Genomic DNA, 21,692 nt, shown 5'->3' with positions numbered 1-21,692 from the left:
CCAACCTGAGTGTATTTCCACCTTGGGCCCAGTGTTCCTGGGATAGACTCTGAATCCATTGCTGCCCTGACCAGGATAAAGTAGTTACAGGGAATGAATGAATGAATATTCTCTAGTACTGTAAAGGAACAGATTTTGGATCCTTTCTCTTCTTTGAATATTTGTCTTATTGCATTCCATATTCAGGAAACATTTTGGAATCCTGTTTTGTGTGTAGATAATATGTAGAATAAACATTTCCTTTTTTTTTCTCCATTTAAAATCCAATACTTTTCTCCATTTAAAAACCATAAGCTTCACTGTAGATAAAGTACACCGTTTGACTGAAGTAATAATCCACGCTTCAATAAATCAGGATGAAAATCAGCAATGACACCACCGAGATGAAATATTAGAGGTAAACTTTATTTTGGGAGACTTCAAACTTAAATAATGGACAGTGTATATGTGATGGAATGAATCCAAACATGTAACTGACAGTTTTGTGTAGTTCATTGAGTTATGGAAATAAATCTGGCAAACACAAACTCATACCACAAAAATCCATACATTGAATTACTACTACTACTCAAAAGCACAAAATAATATTATATAAGAGAGAAATAGAGGGAAAAAACTACTGTTAATAAAAAGCTTTAATCATTTTTTCAAACAATGCTACTGTATTTCACTCATTATGTTCTTTTCTAATGCATCTAGGTTTTAGCTCAACATAGAAATAATTTAATTCAGCATGGGACTATATGTTGCTTGAATGTTTTAATAATTGGATTAATTCATTTATTGTGTCCACTCAGCAATACTTTACATAGAGGCAGGTGACAAATTAAAGGAAAAACTGGAGAAAATGCTATGGCAATGTTTGCGTCACTTAAAATCAATGCAAAGTTATTCTGACTGTAGCCAAAAAGTCATAGGTGACCATGTGCATGGAGCTTTTGTTAAAGTAAGACAACTAGATTACATTGCATTTATTTTCTTCAACTTTATTTTGCCTAATTTAATTTTCAAGGCTACAATGGTGCCAGCTGGATGTAAACCCTGAGCACTTCATTATTAGGACATATTGCTTATACTCTTAGAATACGCTCAAAAAACACCAAGCAAACCATTAGTTTAGTTTTGTGTATCATCATCTACTCTTTTAGAATTAGTCATTTTTATTTATGTTCAACGTTGTGTTTATTGGCTAGCTGGCTACACCAAGCTCAAGACTATGACTTGGCATGTCAGGTTTGTATGCTTCAAAGATAATCAGATCATTTCCAGTATAAAATATTGGGTAAAAACAATTGGTGCATCTGTTTCAGCAGGTATGAGGGGAATAAAATGTTACTCAATTAATATGTTTCTCTCTTTAAGCAGTAATTAAAGAAACATGTTCCTTCCTGCAGTGCAGCTCCAAAGACTTATAAAATCAATGACAATGTACACTGAAGCTCTTCTGGTGGCTCATGGAGGCCCAACACCTTATTAACACATATTATATTGTGCTTTCCGTTAATTTGTCAGCCATCACTTAACTTTGTTGCATGCACACAATCAGTGTTCACCAATGTGTAGGGAAATTTAAGTTTAACCTTATATGCAGCTATCACTTTAGATAAAATTTTCTGACAAATGAACATATATAAACGAGAGCATAACCAGGATAAAATTATAGGGGTGCCTTATGGCTAGAGTTTTTTTTTTTTTTTTTTTTTTTTTTTTTTTTTTTGGGATCAGTGAATATTCCTTCATTGAGATTCAGCATATACATTGCAATCTGAAAATATCAAGATTCATTGGTGACTACTGTAAATATATGAACATATTCAAACTTGCACAACTGTGTTTTACTAAATATGCAAATACCTAAGTATATTATTTAACATTCATAGAAATATATGGCCATGAATTTCCTTGCTTTAAGTATTTACCATCTAAAAATATGGCATTCTAAAGCTTTTTAAAGGCATTATAAAACACACTACCTCTTGAGCTATAGATCTGATCAGAGCTATTAAGCTAGTTTCTATAATGCAATAATTTAAATGTAATTAATAACAGAGAAATTGCAGTTCTGTACATTTATATTAAGTCCTCCAGCAATAACTGAATATTCTGTCATGGCTTTAAGTCCTTATGTGCCATCAGCTTACATCAGATGGTTTGACATTTTTAAGATACAATTAATGGTAATCACATGATTCTAGAAAAAAAAGACCAAAAAAATAGAATAAAAAACTTAAACTTGGGTAAATCAAACAAACAAAACAGGAAATGGATCATTTGACTTTGACTGACTTTGGGACATCACACAAAATATGACGTTTCTGACTAATTAAATTGGGCAAAACAATGTTAAGACTAACTTTCAACGGTTTCTAGGAAACTGGCCCTGATTTTACAAGACACAAGCTTCCATGAATGAAGAAATTCTAAGATATAATGTCTGCTGTTGTGAAACTTTTAGAAACCTTAAGCATTCTTCTGGTTGTCCCTCTGGTGGAACCCTTAAAGGTTCCATGTAGATGCCCACAACAGAGTGTTTCCATGTCAGAAAGAGTTCCAAGTACAAGCCTTTGAGGAGGTTAAGAAACCTTAATTATCCAATGAAGCCTTAAAGAATCATTTTTCTAAGAATGTACCAAGTACCAAAACATCTTCAGTTAGCACTTTATTCTGGTAAGGGCTGTGGATTCTGAGCCTATCCCAGGAATACTGGGTGTAAAGTGGGGGAATACGCTTGGGATGGGATTCCAGGCCATTGCATGACACCATGCACACACACATTCATACGTATGGGCAATTTAGCATAACCAATCTGTATTTTTTGGAGGTGGGAGGAAACCGTAGAACCCAGAGGAAAATGGGGAGAACATGCAAAAATCCATATAGGCAGTAATCATAGCTCAGGATCAAACTGGGAACCCTGGAGCTGTGATGTAGTAATACAATCTACTGCACCACCATGCCACCAAGTATCAAGCCAGCTAAATGTCAAATGCTTGGCACACTGTTAATACATACTCTTAGAAACCATGGTTCTTGAAGGGTTCTTTAAGGGTTCATTGGATAACTAAAAGTTCTTAGCTTCTACGAAAGGTTTTGACAACTGAAGAATGCCTACAAATTCTTTTTTTTAGCTTTTCTAAACGTGTATATACTGTAGACTGTACATACCATAGTCTCTGAAATCATACTGGCATACTTTGTGTATAATGCCAGACAGATAACCTGCAGGTTCTCTAGAAGTACCACAATGAATCTACACACACAAAACAAAACCATAATACATACTTTGGAACTCTAACCGAGGAGTCCTGAGGAGTAAAATATACAAACACACAAGCACACAAACTAAGGCTACCATTTCAATTTATAACATCATCCTGGCCATTGTTTGTAAGGAAGCAGCATTTGTAAGGGATCCACTGATGATAGTTTAGGACAGTGCATAAAAACCTACAGTACTTTGCAATCGGTCAAGTATGAAATGAGTTCAGGTTAAGAAGGGAAATGGGAACATATTAAAAACATTGCTGTTTTGTTTGCAAAGTGACTTAGTTTGAATTCCTCATGTCAAAAATGTTGACATTGGCTTCCAATTACAGTTGGCACAGAACCTGAAACTAAAGACAACTGAACAAATACAATAAATACACTTAAGTGTTTTGTAATAAAATCAGCCCTCCTTAGTTATGACTATGAACACAATACCCTCGAGGAGATAACAGATCTCTGGATGGACATGTTCTCCTCTTTAACCCGTTTAGCTTTGGTTTTCCTGTTCAGGAAGTGGTCGCTCTGTGGGATAATCCGGGACTGGAAGGGTGTGTGTGGTCAACAGATGGGGCATGGTGGAGCCTCCTGTCAGGGTATTGGGCGTTGTCAAAGGTGAGCCGATGTACAGTCTGGACATGGGTTTTCAGGTTGCCTTTCTGCGAGGCACTGTAGGGACAGTACTGACACTGGAACGGTCTCTCACCTGGAACAGACACACACAAGGGCAGGCCGAGGTCAGCATCAAGATGAGACATTGCGAGCAGCGAGAGAGATTTTGGCCGGAGAGCTGGCTGTCAAAGTGAAACTTTCCTTTTTTAGGAAGAAAACAGAGGCAGGTTGGGAGCGCAGGGGGTGGAGGAGGGACCATAGCCATGATTGATGAGCTGATGACATGCCATATGGAGACGGTTGACTGTTCCCCCTGAGGGGAAGTCAGCCTTTTGTTTTCTGTTTCTGTCAGCTGCTCGTAGAAACACAGAAACCCACAGACACGAGTATCACTGCCTACCTTCCCCTGAGCCATAGAACGTCATAACGATGGTAGATGTTGAAAGTCTGGGCACATGAAGTTTGCACTGAGAGGAAAACTTGACAGCCATGCACACACCTAAGCTTTTGCTTCTGCCCATCTCGTTCAGAGCATCGGAACAGGTATAATTGTCTTGGTCCCGCTTTTCTCGGCTTAATTAGACTGATGCACCGCGTTGTCCTCATACAATTGCATAAAAATATCCCCCCACACCTGAGCAAAACAAATGAGTCTGCCATTCATTTGCTCCATATTATTATTTTTGAAAAATGAATGAATTACCCACTAGGAAATAATTGTCATTCCGAGAGGCTGAAAAAGGGGGCATTATCATAAATCACGTCTTATAAAAAAAAAGGAGACAGACACTATTAATCAAGACTATCTGAGTCTCACTAGCAGCATGATAAGGTCTGAGCCAGAGTGAACACTCCTCCCAGGGCAGCGGCCCTGGCTCCCCAGGGGAAAATAAAGTGAAATTCCGTCCAAAACACAACCCACTTAATTACATTAAAGGTTATTGTCAGTACATCACATAGAGGCAAGAATACATATTTAATTTGACCTTTCCTCTCTCCCTGATTTTACCATTTGTCGTATGCAACACATGCAAAGGGGGTAATTCATTAAGGAAGGCACCCTTGCTGCAGCAGGCCACATCTCTTATTGTTAAAGCAGACGCAATACATTTGTCCTTCCAGTTTTCCGAGAATGCCGGGCACAATGGGACCTGTTTATTTTTAGAAAGTTGTGTGGCAGCGGTGGTCATAGCGATCACACATAATAGCTGACATCACAGTACATGGCACAGTGGAGAATGTATAAGATGGTACTAGATGGTCTAGATGAAAACTCTCACACACACACACGCACACACACACACACACCCCCCCCAAACAAAAAAAAAAAAATCAACATACTTGTTGGGGGGCTTCTGCAGAGGTTGGACTCCCAGGAGTCCATTGCACTGTAAAAGGTCTGCAGGAAGAAGGTGGCCAGCTAAGAACACAAAGTGCTAAAAATTAAAAACAAAACTTTCAAATATGAAAAAAAAGTAATGTTTTATTTTTCTTGGGCTATTAAATGAGCATCGCCATGGAAGATGTACATCAAACACATGTTTATAAAGACTATGCTCAACACTATATTTTGAATCAATATCTTACAACAAAATGGAATAAAAGTAAGTTCCCGAGACCATGTGAAGGTGCTGCTTCTAGAAATAAACAGGTTCTTCAATAGTTCTTTGGATGGTTAATAGTTCTAGCTTTCTAAACGGTTCTACTCAAAAACCTCTACATACTGTAGAACATAGTTCCTGCCACAGAGACAAATCAAAGATCGTTATCATATCACAACATCATCACATGTACGTCAGGTACTAATAGACACACCTAGTTAGAGGTCCTATTCCACAGCTTGGTTAGCCAAGTGTACTTACTTAGTATTCTTTTGGTGTTTTCCTTGAAGTTGGATTAGCTACCTAAAATACCACTTCATATGGTCCTGTTTTTCTTATGGTCTTTTATGTACTGTCAATGATCTCTCTCTTCGGTAAGACTAGCTTGCTGAATATTCCTTGTTTGTTCTGGTTCTATAAACCAGATGGCGCCATCCATTCAACCCACAATGATAATATTGTTCGTGTTCTCATTCTCACACAAGTCCTTAGCATCCTGTGGGAATGTAACATGATGCTAGATGGAATCTTTTAAAAGAATTGTAAAAGAAAAACTGCCAGAAGGGCCAAAAGGCCCCCCTCAAGTCTGAAATCCAAGCATGTGTTTAGATCTGAATTAGATCATGACAAAGCAATGATCAAACGTGTCTATTGAGTACACAACACATGGCAAAGTAGACATATGTCATATTATAATGTGATTTGGAAGATGAGACATCTACATTGTGCATAAAGTGCCACACATAATATTAAACATGTTTATGGTTTAGTGCCTATGTTGAGGAACATCTGCTATCAAGCTATATTGCGTATTTTGCCAGAACAGATCATTTCATTGTCATTGCCTTAGACAGTGCTGCATATCACAGTGACATAAATGTACAATCAGCCTTCCCTACTCTGTTAAAGGTCAGAATTTCAGTCAATGCACCAAGTGCTAAGGCAAGATTCCAGTCAGGGACACCTTTATACAATATATCACATGGTTAGAATCAGATCATGTCTTGGCAGTCAAACTAGACTTCATCTCTTTTCTTCTGCTGACATGCTCATCTAGACACACCAATGATTACTTTTATTCTCTCTCATCAACGGTGTCTAATAATGTATTTATAGCCCACGATGTGATGTCCCCTCTCCAATTAAAAAAAGAGGTACATGTATTTCTAAAGGCAGATTGCAATTTTAACAAGATCTGCTAATTAACAAGACAAGAAGGTTGAGTACCTAATCATTTTTAAGACACATTGATTGAAACATCCCAGTTAAGGCAAGGATATTGATTGCAACAATTCCCATTTTCCTGACTGAGTGGTATCTCACTTACAATGAACTCAGTCTTAAATTCAATTAGATACATGGACGTATTCCACCATTTGATTGTGTCCATTGTGAGTTTTGGTTACCAGCTAACACCCAATAGTCTTCCACACTAAGGAGGTGTTCTAGTTTTACATCTCAGACTCCTTGAGCCCACAGGTACTTCAACAAGAAATTACCTTACAGCTAAGAAAAGGAGAGGACAGAGTGATACATAGCTTGAAATGAGTTCAACTTGAAATGTGCTGTGATTCTAAGAAAGAAAGAAGACTACCTTCCCATTCTATCTTTACCTTAGGGCTGCTAAATTGTTACCCCTGCCCACTGCAATTGCTCATCATGCAAGTGCTTTAATCTGTGCAGACCACTACCCAATCAGAAAGTTCCAAGTTTGCATTTGCTGAGCAAGATTACAATTCAGTGTGTTCCTGGCAACACTTACATTTAAAGATGGGTAGATGCTACAAAAATTCCACTCTGAACAGATTTCTAGACATGCCTCGATGACTACCCCATGCTCACCCTTAAAGAAACTGGCTATTTTTTGCTGCAGCAGTGGTGAATCACATTCACAAACTACATCTTCTCAACCAAGAGAAAAGTCAGGTAATCTCATCAAAACTGGAACAACTTTATGATGGTTAATGGACAAGGACAGGGTGAGACAATGTCTTGCAAACTGCATGCTCAGAGATTGTTCAAGTCAATACAGACAGCCTTGCAAGTGGTTCGCTTGGACCTCCTTCACCTGATGCATGTGCAGAGGTGGTATTTTGCTTTGCGGCTGTGCCCTGAAAAGACCAGGCACACAGCTATCCTAGTGATGTCAACTGCCCGTAGTCTTGTATGATCTAACCTTTGATATGATTACCTGGGTTGGTCTGAAATAGCTAATCTTGGTAGCTGCCTTGCCTGCTATACCACCAGCAAAGTATTTTGAGCAGTCCCATTCTTTATCGGTAGATAGTGATTGTTACCAGATTAACATTGCAGCATCACAGAGACCTTTTGTTTGTATATTGGATTGCCATGTAGAGGTGTGCATTGGGACTGGGCTGCAGGAGTGGATGGTTTTTACTTATGTGCAGATAGGAGCAGGTGATCAGATATGAAGCTCATGGGATAAAGAAAGGCCAAGTTCATTAACATGGGAGAGTGGTGGCCGCAGCAGGTTGCTTGCACAGGGGGTTGCCTGTGTACTGCTGTGCGATGTGTTTACCATGTTCATTCATTCATCTTCAGCAAATTATCTTGGCCAGGGTCACTGTAGTTACTAATCTGTATGTATTTGGGGAAACAGGTCCAACTAAGTTAATTAGAAAATGTCGCAGGTGAATAACTCTACTAACTGTGGGAGTGGGTGTGATTGGGCAAACTTGCTGCAGAAGCAGGAGGGATTAGTTAAACCTTCTGTCAGAGTGGATTGGTCAAGCAGGTCTACAGAAACGGAAAGGATTGATCAAAATTCCTTTGTGAGTAGGTTGGAGTGGCATTATAAAAACAGTCACCTGTACTGTCAAGTATCATTGATCTTGATCATTATACCAGGTATTTGGAAACCTTGTGGGTTTTGTTAAAGGATGCTCTACTTGGTTGGTAAAACATCAACCCATTTCCAGGATTTATAGACAGAACATAATGTTTGTTGGTTCACTGGTTTAGAGTTTTAAGCAAATTTGGTAACCTGTTTTTTCTTTTTCTTTCTTTCTTTCTTTCTTTCTTTCTTTCTTTCTTTCTTTCTTTCTTTCTTTCTTTTTATTTCAGTTAACGTGCTGAAAATGATAACTGCTTCTTACATGAAGTGTTTTTGCAGTTTTGGGATTTGCCTTCACAATACTCTGTTATACAGAATTATAGTACTTGTAGTGCTAGATGCCTAGCAGTTTTCTTGAATAAACAGGTAATGGAACTACGAGTGTCATTTGTGGAATTGACAAATGTGTGTCGTCGTATGTTCAAATATGAATAATACAACGCTGGCATTTTCATTGCTACAGTGTCCTCAGATGCATCACACATGCTCGGATTAGTATGTCAGCCTTTGCACTAGCCATCTGGCAGCTTTTATTTTTCCATTCACGAATCAAGACTGTATATCCACTGCCTCATGATTCCCAAGTTGTTTGCCCGTTTAGGCCTGTTTTTTCGGCTCATCTCTTCTACAAACAAAAGACAGATGCCATCTAGTAACATATTTATGATTTACATTTTGAATATGAAATAAAATCCTGATTTTAAAGTGCAGTATCTATGCAGAGCTCCTTTAAGAGGAGCCAGCAGCCAGACCGTGCAAGAGACTCACGCTCATCCAGCATTAGCCTTAGATTAGCATCACCAGTTAGTGCAGCAGAAGCAGCAGACAGTGAGCTGAAACTACCAATTTAGGCTGACATACAGAGTTAGCATATGCTAATGGAGGCCTGGGGCCCCTGCCCCATTTCATTTGGACACTAACACTGAAGCAAGCAATCACTGATGACATTGATTATAACTCCATGTGTGGAGAGAAGCCTCTTTCTGTATAATGTAGCATTTGGCCTCTGTCACTGGGGATCAGGCTGGCTAACACAAGCAACCTTCGCACATTCTTCTAAAAGAACTCGCACGTCTCTTGTGCTGCCAGCTTGGCTAAGCGCTTCCAGTCTAATCGAGTGAATAGGAGTCGGCTCTTTTAATGAAATATTCCGTGTTTCAGTAGGACATTGTTGAAAACGCTTAAAGATTTCTTAGGAAATTGTATGATTTTTTTCATTTATTTTTTTTTTGCAGGAATATTTTCAAATGAATAATTCAAGTCAGAGCAAAATAAAAACCACCCTTTGCAGGTGACACTTTTTTTGATTAATCACAACTCAAAACTGCAAATCCACTGCCCCATGATTTCACAGTTGTTCATATGTTTTAAAGTGAATACTCGACAGATGGTTCATAACTGATATTTCCTCCCAAAGCAATCCCCATGGATCTTCTATGTAAAGTTACGCCACTGAATATTGGTCCTTGCATTCAGAGTTCGACATGACCTAGATCCTATTCTTCAACATTTTAAGAATTTGTTGTTCGGAATTTTTTTTTAATACTATACAGTATGCACTTATCTCCAAAAGTGCTATTTGTAATATTTATATAGATATCAAAATACATGAATGCACTATATTAGAGATGTACTGTTACACTATGATGGATATTTTTTTGGATTCGTGAGTCATAAGTCATAAACAAATATGTTTCTGGAGGTGAAAAAAATGTAAGCCAGCTCATCCAAGGACGGAGAGATCACTCACAAAGGCATTTACACACAGACATGAAGAAATTTGAACTCGAGTGACTTGAGCTTATGTGATTTTGTGATTTTTATGGGTATTTATGACTTGACACAGTTTCAGTGTTTATAATTTGAACATGATTATCACACAGTTCAAATCCATGTCTGTGTGTTTAAAGGGAGATTGCATGATTGTGGTACCATTTAGCCTTCATAACTAAAAAAAAAACAAAAAAAAGAAAGAAAATTAAATATTAAGAAAACATGCATTGAATCATTTATAAAAATGGGTTAATCCATCTCAGGCAACAAAATGTAATTTTCTTCATTCCATTATCAGGAAATTCGGATGATGCAACTTCCTGTTGAATTTGTGACGTGGAAGATTCCACAAGATTTCTGTATTTTATAGGGGTGAAAATGTTCAGGTAAAAGGATGGATTGAATATAACGAAAAAGGACTAGGGATACAATTAAAATGTATTACAATTACAATTAATATGTATTTTTTATAACCTACAGTATAACAGATGACTCATGGAACAGGATGTCTCAGGCATGAGATGTTAAATGGATTCTTATTAGGTTTTTATTAATGTTTTAAGTGAAACATGCACAGGACTTATTATGAAGTAGGAAACAAATGGCACCCCAATCATGGAATCAGGTCAATACTGGGGGAAAAAAATGCCTTTACCTGTATGGGATCTCATGTGTGTGCGGTAATGGCTGGGTTGGCTAAAGCTCTTCCCGCACACTGGACAGACATACTCGCCCTCTTTCTGCCCTGACCTCGCCATCCCTACAACACACACACACAAAGAGAAATATAAGGAAACCTAAGTTGGAGAGAGGAAACATCATATGTAATATCACATGAGAGAAGGATAGGGAGAGCGCGAGAGACCGAAAGAGAAGCAAACATCATTAGTATGTCTTATGTGTCATTATGTGAGCTACCTTGAGGGCCTGGATGAGAAGCTGTCTGGCTGCATCATGCGAACAGTTCTGACAGGCTGACACACACAAGGCCCCACACAACCGCATAAATTACAGTGAATTAAAAGCCTCACCCTGTGATGTGCCCTCATCTACACTACCATGTCACATGTCAGGTGTGCCACTCTCTTCCTCTCTCTGCCCTCCCTCCTGCTCTCTCCCTCTCTCTTTCCCCCGCCTTTGCTCTTTTCTCCTCTAGCTGAGCAGCTGGATGCTCTTTTCCTGCCTGTCGCTCTGGCTCTGTCAAGCCTCGTCCGCTCGGGCGATTTGCTAGGACACCCATGTGGCAGCAGAAGGGCCCGCCGGAGAAACGGGAACAGAAGTGGAACTTGGAGTGGTCCGCCTTTACGTTTCCCCCTCAGGGCTAGTAAAAAAGAGCACGCACAGAAATGCTGTCCTCTTGGCTCGTGTCCGTCACTTGGCACTGGCTGCCCCTACCTGCTCTGACCCCCGCGGCCCTGCATTGTCGTGGTGACAAGCTGTGACTGAGAGCGTTGGTGGCAGAGCGAAACCAGGCCACCTTTCGTAAACATGAGTCTCCAAGTTATTAGCATGCATGAGCTGCGCTAACAGGAAGCGCAGCGGACGGCATGAACAAAAGGGAAGCCCGATGTTAGAAAGGTCACTGTATTGTATGTGACTTAAAGGGCTAAAGTGGAGCCTGATGATATCAGGCTGGACAGCTGACAGGAACTTCCTCTGTCTCTGTGTAGTTTAACACTCGAGCCCTGGCTGCATCGGACAACAACAGCCTCGCAAATTGTCTTGCAGCGAAGAGATGGGGAGGAAAAAAGAGAGAGGGAGAGAGAGAGAGAGAGTCAGTAATCACCATTTTTTCAAAGCAGCTGGTGGCTTAATTTGACTCCTCTTGCTCTTTCAATCTCTCTCTTCCCCTCTCTGTACTGCTTTGCATATTTGTAGCATTGAGGCACTGTGAGCCCTCAGAGATTGCCTGCCATGGCATTGGACGCATGTTGTTTAAAATGCCTCTCAGCGATAGCTGTCTGAAATGTTTTTGCACATTTTAAGAGTTTGCATAAAGATGAAGACATTACTCAATAGTTCCATTAACCTTTTGAGGCCGTGTGTTTGTGTGTGTGGTGTATATTGGTGTGTCACATGAGTACACGGGGATCCCACCTCATGCCACCAGAGGTCCCCGTCTTCTGAATACAACCTGCTTGTCCTAGTGACTTGTTATACTCACCTGTTTTGCATTAGGCTCAGATCACAATCTTACTTAAGCCCTGTTTGCTCTTTGCAAAGTTTTTTTTTGGAGGGATGTTGTGCTTATGCTGGTTCTTTTGTTTTGACAGGTTCTAGTTTCAGTGACTTTGCTTTATTTGATCATTCCTTAAGGAACAGAGATGTGATTAAAAATTTAGAGTTTTCCTTGCTTTTTCCCTTAAAAGTTCTTTATAAAATCCTACAAGTCAGGTGAACCCTGATACCCAAACAAATGCCTTCTTTTTTCCATTAAGCCTGTGATCTGATAATCAATGAAAACTTCCATATTTAAGTACAGCATGCTTTTAGATTGAGAATACACTAGCTTAACACTCCACCCCTACCCCATCCCCTGCAAAAAAAATTGTCAATTATTTGAGTAAATAATACAATAATAATAATAATAATAATGACAACTGTAAAATTGATGTTAATTAAACAAGGAACAATGAGCACAAATAAATAGCTCGGATAAAAGACAATTAAATGTGCCTGACAAAAGAAAATGTGCATATGAGATGCCAGCTGAATCTTACAAACCATCAACATTCAATATGTGTGATGTACAAGTGCAATAATGTTTTAATTAATGTTTATTCAGTGTATCCCACTGTGTTGTGTAAACGCAGATCAGTTATGGAGTGACAAGCGATAGCTGTGCAACAAGTTAATAAATGAAGTCGCTTTAAAGTGATGCTTCAGTGAGCAAGAATGTCTCATTAGGCAAATATGTTTGCCCTTGATTCCTCCTGTCCTTATTTGCTTTTCTTGCATGTTTTTTTTTTCTTTTTTTTTTTTCTTCCGTGGAGCTAAGATGTCAAGCAAGGAATGGAAACAATACAAAGTAATGAGAAGCACTTTTTTTTTTTTTTTTTTGCCAATCTTACAAATGTCCATCCCTTAACCTGAAAAACATGTATAAGAATTCATGTATACATGCTGCATGGTTGCCCAGCCTGTGTTTGCATATTTGAACCTGTCTCTTATATTTTATGACACAACTACATTTCTCTGTCCCTCAGCTTTTTAAATGCAATTATTAGCTCCCTTGTTTTTTTGTTTTTTTAAAGACCACTTAAACTATCTACCTGGAAAGGATTAAACATTGGGACTTCCTAAGGCATAAAATGCCTTACATTTGAATTCAGTTGTCCCCAAAAGCAAATAATTCAGTAATTAAAACTCCTGAACACAAAGCAAATTATATTTTAAACCTGCATTAGTGGGTGATGTTATAATCCTTTATTTGCTAACACTATGAGATTTAGGGCTTGTATTTCCATCAAGGACAACTTGCATATTAATCTTTAAAATTAGGTAGCTAACTAGCTAAGTCAAATCTCTGCCATAACATAGCACAAATGTGTCTTAGAGCTGCATGGAACTTTGAGTTCAGCATTTGCTGTCTCCACTATTCTACATTGGGTTTTACATTCATGAGACATTTAACGTTGTTGGAAAATGGTGAGTAAGGGGGAAAAAAAGCTCTTGCTCTTTTGTTTTTAGGAGCTAACCATGAAACCTGATTGTTGTCCCTTGAATTATTTTCTCTTATTTAAATGCACTAAATACATCATATATATTTCAATATAAACATATCTAACATGTTTTAGTGTGGATTTTTTCCTTTAAAGTGACAAAAAAAACTCTCTGATTTTTCAGAACAAGGAATCTTATCACCTTGAAATGAGGCCTGTATGCTGACCTTTTGCAAGTGTCTAATTCAGGTCCTGCTTAAACAATGTCTTGTAATAATATACTAATAGTATAGTAACACTATTTTAACTTGCCATGAGAGTACTTAATGTTCTTACCTGCTTGCTCTATCATCATGTTACTAAAGCCCCAGTGATGATAAAGCGCTGCCAAATCATGAGGACTGCAATTCTTCAAGAAACTATAGATGTCGGTAAGAGCACCTGGACTGTCTCCTGACGGCTGCTTTTTAGTTTGGGAGTGTGAGGATGATCCACCTAGACTGAGTCTACTCCAGAGGTCGTATCCATGAGAGCTCTCTGTGTCCTGGGCTGGAGGTTCAGATCGGCTAGAGGTCTGAGGTTTGGGACTTCTCTGCTCGGAGGCATTGTGCTTGCTGGTGAGCATGAAGCGGAGTCCCTCTTTGGGCAGCAAGCTACTTTCCATTAGTCTGCTTGCTGTCTTTGGGCTTTCAGACTTTTGGGGACTTGGTGTTGGTCGTGCTCTACTTGTTGATGAAGTGATATATTGGTGGGCATCCGTTTTGTTCTTGGCGCTCTTGACGTCATCTATCTGGGACCTGCTGGGATTTTGCTTAGAGGAGTGTGACAGTCGTCCGGTGTGCTGACCCTTGCTTTGTAAGTAAGTGGATTCTGCACTGCTGCTTTGAGGCTTGTCCTTGGTCCCTCTGGGGCTTAATTCAGGGGAACTTGTGCGGAGGATTCGTGTCTGAGGAAGTGAAGGGCAGTCCTTGCCTTCCAGAAACGGAGGTGGTCCAGTGCGCCTCTTGAAATCAAGAATCGACTTAGGCCCCTTAACACCATTTTTAGGAGCCCACTTAGGGATCAGAGTGGTGCTGTCGATTTTATGTGCAATTCTTTGATGGATCCAGAGAACCTCAGGGTACAGTGTAGCATGGGAACAGTATGGGCACTGATGCCTCACTAGACCATTCTGTCCTAAGTCTAGAGCTTCTGCTTTGTCACTTTCAGCTTCCACAGAGAGATTCAATAGACTGGCATCCATTTTGTCAGAACTGGCCTCTCCATGCCCTTTGATCTTCTCATCTCCATTTTCATCACTGTTCTTGGTCCAAGGTACTGTGCTGTTCAGTGCTGCCCTCTCCAGGTGGGTGGAGCTGGTGTAGGGCCAGTAGGGCTGCTGTAGTAGTGCATTCCTCAGCCTGGGGAAGCCACTGTGGCTAGTGGAAGGACTGTGGCTTTGGGTGATCACGCTGGTTAAGGCCTCATTGCTGATAGCTGCATGCTCATTGTGTATGTGGGACACCATGGCAGCTGAGTCAGCGGTGCTGAAGTCACAGTGGTCGCAGGTGCATGTTTTTTTATCTGTGAACATAGCAAAAAGTACAAAAGAAATTACATTCACATATATTGAAAAGAAAAAAAAAAGAATGGTTCCAATCGTTATATAATAATGTAGTTAAACATTATTAACTACATATATAATATGTAGTTAAGGATATATAAGGATATATAATATATATATATAATAGGATATATAATAATGTATTATATATTATTATACATAATATATGTATAATAATATTATTATTATATATAATAATAATGGATATATAATAATGTAGTTAAACAGTCATTTAACATTTAACATTTTTGTTTGGGTTATTTTTGCAGTGAAGTGCAAAAGTTTGCACACCCTAGCACAAAATGAAGAGGAGATATATTTTTGTATCACAGATGTTTCCTTCATTATCACAAATAACTAAAATGGCCAAATAGTGTATATAAGATACTAATAGTAATAAAAATCAGTTGCATCTCTCTTTCTGATACAAATATTCTCCAATAACTTGTATGCCCAATGAATTTGCCTTTATAACTGTAACTGATATAAAAAATAAAATAAAAAAGCCCCTCAACTGGTGTTCTCATGATAGTGTTGGAGAGCAATGTCACTGTCATATGCTGTTTATGATCTACAGTCTACGATGACTCAGAAGAACTTTGTATTGATTTGCAGTGACTCTTCTCTCTAAGGGGACAAGTTAATCCCCACTATGGCCGCATATTAGAACTATTCAAACTCAAATTACCAGCTTGTTTGACCAATCTTTGCCTATTCTTTTCAACACACAATCTGGATTTGAAGACTACCTAGACAGAATGACAAAAGTCTGAGGTACATGTCATTCCCTGTTGTACATAATGTATAATCTAAATAATTAGATATAACTGTTAAATAACTGGCTTAAAAGAACTCCAGTGTTGTAAAAATGATTTCGCATTTTACGCTCCACCAAACTGGTGAGCTTCCTACTTTCTCAGTTTGACCACAAGATGGCAGCACTTCACTGTGCAAGAACAGCTCAAACCCCTGATTAGTACTGCTTTAGAGATAAACCAAGCTTCTTATGAAGCTCACATTAGAGAAATAAGTGAATATATAATCTGTTACAATGGTGGAGTTGCATAAAACATGTCTGTATTTGTGCACATAATCACACAAATAATCCTACTGTAAAGTTTACTGTCGTTACATTCAAATAAGCACATTAAGTAATCCATAAACAGAATGGGGCAATGTGTGTGAACAGTAGCTGCATCCTCCCACACATTCAGCTGTGAGAATAGAAGAACATAAGGAAGGCATAAGAGGGAGTAACTGAGAGGGCCTGGGAACACAGCCTGAACCCACCTTCTCTCATCTGTCACTGAGATGTTTGTTTACATTGAGTTTGTCTGGAACCAGCAGTAGTCTCTCTCTCTCTCTCTCTCTCTCTCTCTCTCTCTCTCTCTCTCTCTCTCTCTCTCTCTCTCTGCCATCTGTTTTGTATTTGGTGGTTAAGCCTGGCTGCTGTATGGTTCTCTTTTGGCCTCTGAGGAACACTTTTTAAGCCAAATCAGAGTAGGAGGTCCTCACACATTAACTCTTCCCAAGTTTCATCATTATGACCATTCCCATACATTACATTTCCCCTAAGCACTCATTTTAAAAGACAGATATGCAGGCTTATGTTAAACTGAGTTAAGGGCTCAGTCACATTTTTGACATTTTTAGTCATTAATGATTACTTTCTCACACACTGCTGTAACACTCTTATTCTGTTTCTTTTTGTTGTTGTTGTTGTTGTTGCTGTTGTTTCATTCAGGACTAAAGATATCAAATATACCCTTGTTATGTTTTCTACACTGGATGTGCTGAATCAGGCTAACCTGATTGTTCATGCGCACTAAACCTTCGTTACTGCAGAAAGTAGTGATGCATTTTGTGAATCTTGAACCACAGTGATACGGATGCATTTAAAGGAAAGCTCCACCCTAAAACTTGTTAAATACGTTTATATTAAAATATATGTTTAGCAATTCTTGTACCAATTTGTTGGGCGGTGCTGTATTTTTGTTAATCATGTTTGCAGTTGTTTGCTGCTCTGACATCACACAGCTTCTTTTCTTGACGACAAAGTTATGGCAGAGACTCGGGTCAGCTAGTTAGTCATCTTCAAAATGACAAGCGCAACATCTTTAGATAAGATAAGATAATACTTTATTAATCCCCAGATAGAGCAATTAGGGAGGTGAGGTTTTTGATGGTGAGGTTAAAATGAATGTTGAAGCTTTGGAAGATGATCTGTTTGAGTGCATAGTACAGATGTGGAGGTGAGAGAACTGGAGCTGGACAGACCACTGAAGATCATATATTGGTTGTAGATATTGATGTCATTCAGGGTGGTTTTAATCTTTAGGGAATGTTGTATGTAACTACACAATGAAAAGTACTTTAATAAGCATCCGTTTATTTACATGGCTTTAGGTTATACATACATAGCTAACTAACCTGAGAGTTTCAGGACAGATCAATTGTTAGAATGTTCTCAGGAATAATGACTTCTGTAGGATTACTGTACTGAACATTTTGTTTTTGAAAGATCTGCGCCTTTTGGGTGAGTGTTTTCACATACGCTCTGTACAGAAAAGGGAAGAGCAGACAAAAAAAGGGACATAAAAAATTTCAGGGTTTGTCTTCCTGAGACAGGAAATACTAAAATAGCATCATGCAAAGCAGGCATACAAGTCCATAGTCAAACAAGCAAAAAAAAATAATAATAATAACACAGACAAATCAGTGGTGCCTGGTACTCTGTAATAACTGGAACCAGAACATCCAGCTGTTTGGATTGCACTGACCCCAGTCTGTAATCTATATAAGGGAAGAAATGTCAGGTGATTTACAGGGGTTTGTATGTACACTGTTAGTGAGAAGTACGCCTGGGAAAGTGGATGAATATGTACTCTCAGAAAAAGAAAGCATCTAGCACCTTAAAAGGTTCTTTGGTTTATCCCACTGGGGAATCCGTAAAGGTTCTATGGAGTACTGAGGGCTTCGTTTTCCAAAATACCACTCCTTAGGAAGCTAAGCTAAGAAATCCTCTTTAGCTAACCCTAGATGAAGCCCTCTATACTATATAGAACCTTTAAAATATCCCTTAGTAGGAAAAACCAAACAACCATTCAGGGACGCTTTAAAGGTTCTGTGGACAGAGGGCTTCACAAGGCTTCCCTTTCAGAGATGGAACCAAGCACTACAAGCTAAAAATATTTCTCTTTCGTTAATTAGAACACCAGAGGAAGCCCTATGTTCTTCATAGAACTTTTAAGGCTTCCATCAACAGGACAAACCAAAGAACCATTTAAGAAATGCTTATAGATTTTTATGGAGAACAGTGGGCTTCAAGATACCACTCCTTTAATAATCTATGTTCTCTTAACTAACTTTTTAGTTAACTAGAAGCCAAGGGGAAGTCTGTTAATGTCCATAGAATCTTTAAGGGTTCCTTGAGAGTGCCAAAAAACAAAAAAGAACCCTTTATGGAACCCTTAAAGGTTTGATGGAGAACAGAAGGCTTCAATATATCACTCCCTAAGGATGCTAAGAACTGAATCTTTGAAGGTTCTCTCAGGGGGACAAACCAAAGGATAATTTAGGTAATGTGAAGAACAGGAGGCTTTCGCTTTCAAGAAGGTTCCAAGTATCATTCCTTAAAAAGCGAATAACACTTAAATGTCTCTTTAGTTCACTGGAACCCAAAGGGAACGTTTTTTATCTATGAGTATACTAATACAATGATCCAACTGAATGAAAAACAAATAGCGCCACTGTTGTATAATCAATTGTTCTTCCGAATTTTCCCACAAGATGTCTCCCTGCACCATTACTCGGAAACCTGGATTACCCAGGGAGTAATATGCACATCTCTAAACACACATGCAAACCCTTTGGTATAACAGTTTACGCATGCTGTAAAGGTTTTTCTTTACTTGGCAACCCTTTTTACTGCATTCTACACACTGCAAAATAGGATTAATACAAGCCACTGAATGTTTTCCTGTTCAGCTGTATTTCAGGGAGTGAAAGACACATCTGTACACAATCGTGTCATTGCTCAGTTTAGCTTGTGAAATCAAACAAAGAGGATCCTGTATTTCAACACTGTCTGTATATATAGGGCAGTGGCTAAGCCTTCCTCATAACGTCCATCATTAATTTTACATTTTAGTACCATTACTGGTCATACTAAAGATCAGTGTAACTGTGTTCACACCACAATTGTACACATCTACACATCTTGAAGCAGTTAAGGCGCAATACAATTGTAGTTCATCACTCATACATCCTAGATGAGCCAACAAGAAATATATATATATATATATATATATATATATATATATATATATATATATATATATATATATATATATATATATATATATATATATATATAAGTGTGGCCTTTTCTTACCTGTATCTTCAGGGTATATTTTCTGACTTTGGTCCTCTGCAGATTCCACAGGTTTAGAAAGACTGGACTGTGTTTTAGGAAAGAGATTTTGGAGAGAAACCCCATTCATGCTTTCAGTCATGCTGCCATGTCTTATGAGCATGTGAATCACCATCTGTTGCTGAGTTCGGAATCCTTTTCCGCACTCCAAGCACTCAGAGATCTTATTCTGGGAATTTTTACGGCTATGGCGGAAAGAGGGACGATATTCAGAGTCGCTCAGACTGTCAACGCTTCCAATCTCCATAGATGTCTGCCCCCCATATCGCTGGTGATCGGTGGCCGTGCTGGTGTTGCTTGAGCCTTGGGTCACTACCCCTCGCTTTTTCTTATTAGGGATACTTAGAGTGGTATCCAATTGTTTCTTTCGTTTCTCCTGTCTCATTAGTACATATTCACCCTTTTTCTTGTCATACACCACATCTGCATCTGCTAACCTCTCGTCCCAGCCCAGGCCTTTTTCAGAAACCTCCATCACCCTGCCTCTGGTGGCCAGCTGCCAGGCCTGATAGCTGCTAACAGGATCCAACTCAGGAATTCTCTTGCCAAGTCTTCCGTCTGAGAGCTTCTCCATCTTACCTGCCATTCTCAAGTTCAGGCACTCTAGGAAGCGTCTCTTGGTGAGAGGCGATGAAAGACCATCACCGCTGTTAGTCGAATTATCTGTGCTCTTGTGGACTTGCTCATGAAGCTGCAGGCTTTTGCGGTCATGGAAGAAGTTACCACACTTGGCGCACAGTTCGTAAAGGCATACGTCGTTTACCAAGGAAGCTTCAACCTGTGTCACCTCATTAACAGTCGCAGGAAGTTCCGAATCATTCTTTGGCTTGGACTTGGTGTTGTGCGTCTTCATGTGGCTGCGCAAGAACCAGGGTTCACGAAATCGCCGGCCGCAGATGCGACAGCCATGATCCCGAGTGTTTTGATGCTTCTTCATGTGGGCTTTGAGGAACCAGGCTTGAGTGAAGACTTGGTCACACTGATCACATGGAAAGTCCCCTTTACAAAGCTCATTCTCTTTCTCTGCTTCCTCCATGTTCAGTCCTTCCTCCATGGTGGAGTTTTCCTCTGTGGAATGTGTGTTTTGTGTTTCTGCCTGCAAGTGCTCTTCCTGTGAGGTATCATGAAAGTCTCGCATATGCTGCTCTAGCTCAGCTTGACTCCGGAGCCTCTTCCTACACAGTGAGCACTGCTTGCCTCCCTCACTGTTTGCCCTCTCTTTCTTAACCCCTTTCTTTCTTGTCTTAGTGGTTTCCTCACCACTGACCACTTTATTGCAAGCAGAGGTACTTTCTGTCGGGCTGGAACAACCACCCTGCTCCTCAGGTACTCCTCCTTCCTTGTCTCCTTCATCGTCCACCTCTTCTTCATTACCCCCAGTGCTCTGAATCATACCATCTACCTTGTGGGTGCGAATGTGGGCTTTCAGGCTGCCTTTCTGGGATGAGCGGTGCTGGCAATGGGGGCACTTGTACGGCTTCTCCCCTGTGTGTTTCCTCATGTGCTGGGACAGAGAGCTTAAGAAAAGAAAAGACCTGCCACAGAGGTCACAGTTGTGAACTTGATTCTTTTCCTCATCTGAATCATTACGAGAGGTTTTGGAGAGGGAGTCATCTGTGACCTCTTGCCGCGCAACCTCCATGTCAAACCTCGAGTGTTCTCCTTTCCTGCTATCTTCTGTCCAATTTCTTATGTCCTAGTAAATCTGTGTCTTTTTTGGTCATACGTCTTGTACGGAATTTCTGTTTGCAGAAAGGATCATTGCTGAATGTTTTATGAAGCTTGTGTTGTTTTCCACTTGATTACAGCTGGAGGAACTTCTGCTAGGAACCATGTTTTACCAACCAGAGACCTGCTTCATTCTGAGACCTGTTGAGCAAACAAGGACAGC

The 21,692-nt window shown here is 39.5% G+C and overlaps 1 protein-coding gene across 5 annotated transcripts in view; it reads right to left on the bottom strand.

Annotated features, from left to right (window-relative positions):
- Positions 1–384: 384 nt before the first annotated feature.
- Positions 385–21,692, bottom strand: part of znf516 (zinc finger protein 516) — a 46,715-nt gene continuing 25,407 nt past the window's right edge. For 4 of the 5 annotated variants that reach the window (XM_053675292.1, XM_053675291.1, XM_017454718.3 and 1 more), the window contains 4 exons: positions 19,763–21,670; positions 14,103–15,329; positions 10,760–10,864; positions 385–3,970 (listed from right to left, as the gene is read on the bottom strand). In XM_053675292.1, coding sequence (XP_053531267.1) covers positions 3,774–3,970; positions 10,760–10,864; positions 14,103–15,329; positions 19,763–21,443 — 3,210 coding nt within the window. In that variant the 5' untranslated portion in view covers positions 21,444–21,670 and the 3' untranslated portion in view covers positions 385–3,773. Of the gene's footprint in view, positions 3,971–5,217; positions 5,297–10,759; positions 10,865–14,102; positions 15,330–19,762; positions 21,671–21,692 lie in introns of all 5 variants that reach the window. The other variant, XM_017454721.3, reaches the window with a different exon arrangement.

Source organism: Ictalurus punctatus, chromosome 24 (assembly GCF_001660625.3).
Source record: "Ictalurus punctatus breed USDA103 chromosome 24, Coco_2.0, whole genome shotgun sequence".
NCBI lineage: Eukaryota > Metazoa > Chordata > Actinopteri > Siluriformes > Ictaluridae > Ictalurus > Ictalurus punctatus.
This window is presented reverse-complemented; position numbering and strand designations above follow the sequence as displayed.